Source organism: Pterocles gutturalis, unplaced genomic scaffold, assembly GCF_000699245.1.
Source record: "Pterocles gutturalis isolate BGI_N339 unplaced genomic scaffold, ASM69924v1 scaffold27623, whole genome shotgun sequence".
Taxonomy (NCBI): domain Eukaryota; kingdom Metazoa; phylum Chordata; class Aves; order Pterocliformes; family Pteroclidae; genus Pterocles; species Pterocles gutturalis.
In genome coordinates, this window is record NW_010123828.1 from 214 (window position 1) to 6,867 (window position 6,654).

Here is a 6,654-nt window from a genome sequence, read left to right on the forward strand (position 1 = left end):
AAGACAGAATAGGCTGACATGGAACTGGAAGTCATCCTATTCTAATTCATCAAACTACACTTAGCTGTAATAGCTTCTCGAAATTCCCACATGAAATTACCTCTGGAGTCTGAGATCTCTAACTGATCTCCAGGCTTAGGTTCGCATCATAAAATTAAATCAGAAATGGCTTTGTGGTGTATATATATATACCATAGTGCGTCAGTACTACGGCAGCACAATAGCTTACGGATTTAAGGGCAATTATGAAAACAAGAGAGAGTTGAAAATCAGGCAAGTCATTACCCTTGCTCCCATGAACCTGTCTTTCAGCACAATCCAAGAAAGCAAGAAGACAAAAGCTTTGTTACAACAGAATAGGGCAGAGACGTCTGTGGCTGTCAGCTTCTTTAAAGCCAGTAAATACAGGTAGTTAGTCAAAGTCCATAGAATAGAAAAGGGAGCAGTCCTTTTAAGAAAGAGTTTCAGCGTCAGACCATCTTCACCAAAAATCCGACTGCATTCCCTATGAAAAGAAAAGAGTTTAAGACTCAGCCAGGATTTTCCTTAGCATTCACTCCAGCACAGCAAACATTCATTAGACTTTTATCTCATTCAGTTAAGCACTTTTCCTAACTACCCGCACACCCATAAGAATCTATTGACTAATTCACACAGAGAAAATCACCTACAGTCTTCTTAGAACAGCAGTTTCACAAACAGAAAAGAAGTAACTTACCTGGAATAATCACACTCTGCGCAACAATAACCCCAGGGACACGCACAGAGAAATGAAGGTTATCTGTAACACACTGACAGTTCTCAGTCTCTGCCTCCGGGGCCATGAACAGAGGGATTATAACTGCGATTTTTTCTCTGTAGCTTGACAATTTCTTCTTGCTTTGCTCCAAAACCTGGTTTTTCTTCTTCTTGAAATATATTCTAACATATGGCCAAGTAACCTTCAAGAATCGCCTAAAGATACTTAAAAATACTGCCAGACACCTCATCATGGTGGGAAAGAGCCATCGGGCAGTGAGACTGAGCCAGTCAAGCAGCAGTGTAAGGAAAGAGAGGAAAAGGGAAGGGGATTTAACAGCTGTATTTTATTATATAGTGGAAAGTTGTGTTTGCTTGGAGATTATGCTTCTTTCTGGACTAAGTTGCAAAGAAAAATCTCTAGCTTCCCAAACACTGTGTCACACACAACTCAAGTGAGCTGTTCGCTCGGATTTCAAGAAAGGGGAGGGTCAGCTCAGACTGCTTTCGGGGACGGCTCTCCTGTGCAAAGTGGTACCTGCATGGACTAAAAGGAGACCAAGCATGCAGCTTGATTAACAGCACATCACCGCACCCCTCCTGAAACGTCTCTACCTTTCCCAAACTGGGAAGGACAGTTTTTAGCAACTCCACTGTCTGAGTTCTCAGTTAAAGGGATTCCTCGAGATATTCCCGGTACACTTCATTTCAGCATGCTCTCTGACACGTCTGTTTAAAACATAAAGGTCCCACAAGTGAATCCTTTGTACAACCAGAATGTCCATGGAGTGAACCAAGGTACCGTAAAACTGCAACACATCCTTTCAAGGGAACATTAAGGGACTAATCTAAACGCCATGTGGCCTCTGGGCCCCAGAGTATTCGCAGCCAAACGTGGCTGTGTTTGGAAGATCGCTAACCCATTGATTATGTAGAACTAATTAGTAATTTCAAAGAATGCACTGCAATGTGAAGTCAAAAACTGTTTTTATTTGGGGCAAGGGGGCTGGTGGTGTAATAATTATCCTGATTTGGCTTTACCTTTAAAGACGGAATTATTTTCAGGCCTCCTAAGCCACTTTCAGTAATTCTGGGATATTCTGCTGTTAAAAAGATTGCGGATTTTTACTCTTAAGAATGGAAACCACCACTCTCATTTCAAGGAAAGTAGAATAATGACATCTATGTAATACATGAGATCAGCCATGGCTTTACTCAATAACCTTTTATCCCCTGCTGCCACTAAAACGATCTGGGGTACAAAGCAGTTATTTCTGGCAATAATAAATGATTTTCTCAAACTCTGCCAGTGTGTCCAACTAGTTAACAGTCAGGCAGATCTGCTAATTATCTCCTTCACTCTGGTTGACCCAGACATCCTCAGGAATCAGCCTGTTCTCCAAAGATCAGAGCAGAAATGTTACACGTAGAAAGCAAACAGCTCGTGGTGTGTATAATTTATCTGAGATGCAAAGCAAATACTCAGTGAAGTAAATAAATTCATGCTTAAGTTTGACTGTAAGCTTCTGTATCACCAATTTCAACAGGAGTTAAAGGTGATGAGTCTCCTCGTCTGAGAGTGGACTCACTGGTAGCACAGAGTGGAATGCTGGCTGACACGCAGATATACCAGTTTACATTTAAAAGATGTTTTTCTCCCCATGAGACTTCAGTGGATGCAGAGGATTCTGAGCTCAGTCTACATCTCACTTCAAGACAGGTGGCCTCTGACCCGGCTGTACTGTGGCTGTGTCACCGTGACCTGACCCCAGAGTCAGGATGCCCCGGTTCCTGGCAAGAACAGACCTGCATTGTGAACTACAGACCTGCATGGAGCCTCTCTCCAACCCACCGGGAATTCTGCCGTGGGTTTTGATGCACAATTGGATCGTTACATGGTTGTAAATCCAACCTGTCTGAGAAGCTGTCAGGATCTGTCTTAGAGGAAACAAGCTCGTGCTGTGTTAAAACAAGAGAGAAAGGTGCTTGGGCTGCTCACATTAATGCAGGGCACAGTGAAGTACCCCGGTGCCATGCTGATAATGTACAAAGGCAACAGGAAAACCATCCAAACACATCACCGGTGGAGTCTGCAAGGCAGCAGGAAAAGCTCTTTCACAAATGTGCTGTGGGAAATTCTACCCTTGTCATCCATCGTGGCCCCCAACTGCCAGGGAGATGCTGGGAATAAGCCCGGGGCTTCTGCTCCTCCATCCACAGGGAGGGCGGGTGGCTTCCAAAGCCAAAAAAGAGTTGGGGGGATGCCAAAATGGGTCAGGTTTAGTTGTCCTGCAGATCTCCGGGATGTCTGCACACAGACAGACTCAGGTCAGAATCAAGAGGATGGAGTCCAAAGTGCTCTGACTCTGAATCCTCGTCAGTGACTATTATATTATTCTGGGTTGGACTCTGTGGGCCAGTCAACTGTTTGGGAGAGGCAGTTGTGGCAATGTTGCAAATGTCACTTATCTCTGAGTTCCTAGAAGCAGTGGGAGGCACGAGCACAGATTCACAGCTAGGAAAAGAAACCTGGAAACACTTCACGGGCTCCAGGCAACAGACTGTTTAAGCAGCTGGAAGAGCCTCCATCATACACAGCAGCGTACAATGCCAGACAAAACAGGGGCCAGCAGTTCCTCACCTCTCAATTAAAAATAAACCACCAAAGAGTTGTGACAGGGTCGTGCTGAGCGAGACAGAGACCTGATGAATCCACCTCCGTGCCTCAGCGAACTCCATGAATAATGCTCAGCGAGTGAGCAGACAGGAAGAATGCTTTATTTTCCCAGTCATGGCTACAGTAGATTGCCTCGGGCTTTGTGAGGGCTGGTTTCTCGGTGGTTAACTCAGCCTCTTTGGCATGCAACTAAAATTAAACTTGCAGGAGTCATCATGACATGACAGTGATTAAAACCCTGGGCTCAGGAGAGACGGCTCCATGGATCCCTCCCCATACAGATAATATCTATAAGCTGTTGATTTAAAGGCAAAGACATATCTAAGGGCAGCTGACGCTGAAACTATGACACAAACTATTTCCAAATGCACAAGAAGTCTATTTAAAACCTGCCCTCTAACATAAATAGCTCTTTTCATTTGCAGGTAGCCCTCAGCCATCAGCTCTGGGCAACGTGCCACGCTCTCAGGAATTACAGCACCTCAGGCAGTAGCTTTGCCTCTGGCACCCACTGAATAGCTTGCCATCGCCTTTTCGTTATTCTGATGCCAGCCCCTGCAGAAGAATGGGTTTATTCACCCCTGACGCACAGCAGCCTCTGGAGGGTAATGCAGCAGCTGCTTTTAAAACAGCTTACAGAAAAAAACAGAGCTAAACAGATGCTACCTGGGGTAACGTGAATACAGCGAATGTAATTACATCACCCAGATCAAAATTGGCAAGTTGTTAGTATGTCATTTGGTCCTTCCATCCAAATGATGGCATCTGCTGCAATAAACTATCTTCCAGCTCTATTTCAGGAGACCAACACCAAACAGAGTAATGGTGGTGAGGCAACTGGTGAACTGTTTTCCAGGACGGACCAGGTTGGAACATGAAGAGCCTGGTCACCTGTATTGTCTGCTCAAGAGCTGGAACAAAAGGAAAGGGAATTGTGCGTGAACCTCTTACATAAGCAGTGTCTGGCTCTGGCGGGCAGCACCACCGGAATGTGGTCTCCCAACTGGAATGGCCCACGGGAAGCCCTGCTTTTGTGCTGCTGGTCTTCCTCCCTACCGTTGAGCCATTTGGGGTTGGAGCAGCTTCACGCAAGAGATCCTCATCTCTCCTCTGGAAAGCCCTTTGCTGTGAAGATGTAGATTTGCGGTGTTATTCCCTAAGTGGCTGAGGGAGCTGGACTGAGCTAATGCTGCAACACAGACGGAGAGATTTGTAGGTGACAAACTTACAGATGACGGCAAGTTCTCAGCTACTTATGGCTCTGTTTTTACCTCAAGTGATGCTAACATCTTGTTATCCTTCTTGCTAGAAAAACAACTCTTCCCAACATGTTCATATCTATTAAACCTGCACCTACCAACACACTTCCTAGCCATGACTGAAGGCTGCATAACCTCAGATATTAAATTGTGGATATATTCTGTCAGAAAGCTGATGAATGTCACCGTGTTTGTCCTTGAAAAGCCAAGACAGTGGATGGGAAGGCAAAATTTATTGACATTGAAAATATCACCCACCTATTCCAAGTCATAACCCTATTAGGATCCTACATCAAGCCTGTGGAGTGTCTTCTGCTGTGGGAAATACTGGCAGGGTTAGATTTCCTATTGCTGAGCTTACTGAGCTTCAGACCATTTTATTCACCACTAACACAAGGAGTTTCAAGCCCTTCATGTGGGACATACCTTTTATCTAGAATTCTGAGGGGAAACCAAGAACTGTGTCTTCTGCCTCAAGACAACCAAGATACTTCACTGAAATGCAGTAGGGAGGTAATAGCCATAAGTTAGTTTCTAAAACCACGACACTTAATCTCTAAGGTAAAGTGTGAAAGGCAAGAAGTAGGATATTTACATTTTTAAAGATTATAAAACTTTCAGAAAGACAAGCTAAAGTTGAAGATTGAGACTTCTACCCTTCCAAGTGGGATTTATTAAAGTAGCAGTGGCTTTATACAGCTTTGCCAGCCCGGGGCAGCACTCTGCAAGTCATTCGCATGATTGTTGTTCGCTGCTGCAATAGCAGAGACACTGTTTGTTCCGATCCACTGGGAATATCTGCTGGACAAAATGTCATATGTATTTAAAGCGCCTAGTGAGTAACTACATCCTTCAGAAACACAAAGACAAATCACCTCTGGACTCTGAGGCAGGTCTGGAATCGCTACAGGATGGGCTTTATTGACAAGAATTAGCTACTCTACAGAAATAAAACCAGCAAATGAAGCAACGAGAAATCTTACAAAATGTAATAAAACCCCTTGTAACAGGAAAAATATCAAGAACAGAAACCAAGCAATTACACAAACAATTCATCTAGCTTTGAAAAGAACCCTGTTCTGGGTAGGAGGCTGGGTTAAGTGACCTCCAAAGATCCTTTCCATACTAAATAGGCCTATAACTCTCTGAATTTAAAAACTGCAAATGACGCTTTTCAATTCTTCAAGTTATCAGAAAAATCAAGTGCTCATCCTGAAGAGATTTCTATTCCCATACCCAAACTGAAAGAGTTTGGCTTGTCAAGTTATAACACCCCGCAGACCAAGTAGCTGGTCCCCATCATAAAGTCAGTATTTGGCAGCAGTTACCTCCTCCCTGGGATGTGAGTTCCTGACGAATCTGGAGCAGGAAATACCCTGGGAAGATGCTTTTTTTCCCTTGGCCCATCAGCTGTAACACCGGTCTTTTGTTTCCACACATTCACAAAACTACTTCACATCTCTGCATGTGCAGAAATCCCTCTGAGCATGTAACCTTGTGTCCTCAACTTTAAAAGCTCAACTCCTAACAGCTTGGGAAACGTATCAATTATTTAAGTATATTTTTATTTTGCCCAGAATTTTGCTCTGATGGATATAGAATCAACCAACTGCAGAGGATCTACCTGCAGGGATATTTATTCTCACCTTCTTCCTTATCTGCTGTGCATTTGTTATTACTTTACCCCATACCCCGCAGCCAAGCTGACACTGATAATGTTCTCACAAATACTCCAGCAAGAATCTGAATGAACGCATCACTAACGTACAAAGCACCTGGGTTTTCAGAGAAGCAGTTAATGAAGTGCAACTGTTCAATTTCAGTCATGCTGATTTGACAGAAATGATAATTTAGGGCCAAATTACATCCCAGATCCTGGCAAAAAGCAGCCGAGGGAAGAATTTGGCCCTGCTACGCTCCAGCCTGACAGTCACAAATTGAATTCCCCGTGTGCGCAGTGACAGCCGTGCTGAACCCTCT

At 44.1% G+C, this 6,654-nt stretch overlaps 1 protein-coding gene across 1 annotated transcript in view; it reads right to left on the reverse strand.

Annotated features, from left to right (window-relative positions):
- Nucleotides 1-285: 285 nt before the first annotated feature.
- Nucleotides 286-6,654, reverse strand: part of LOC104465144 (solute carrier family 35 member F4-like) — a gene marked incomplete at its 3' end in the record, with an annotated part of 15,070 nt that continues 8,701 nt past the window's right edge. The window contains exon 4 of the mRNA XM_010078070.1: nt 286-505. Coding sequence (XP_010076372.1) covers nt 286-505 — 220 coding nt within the window. The remainder of the gene's footprint in view (nt 506-6,654) is intronic.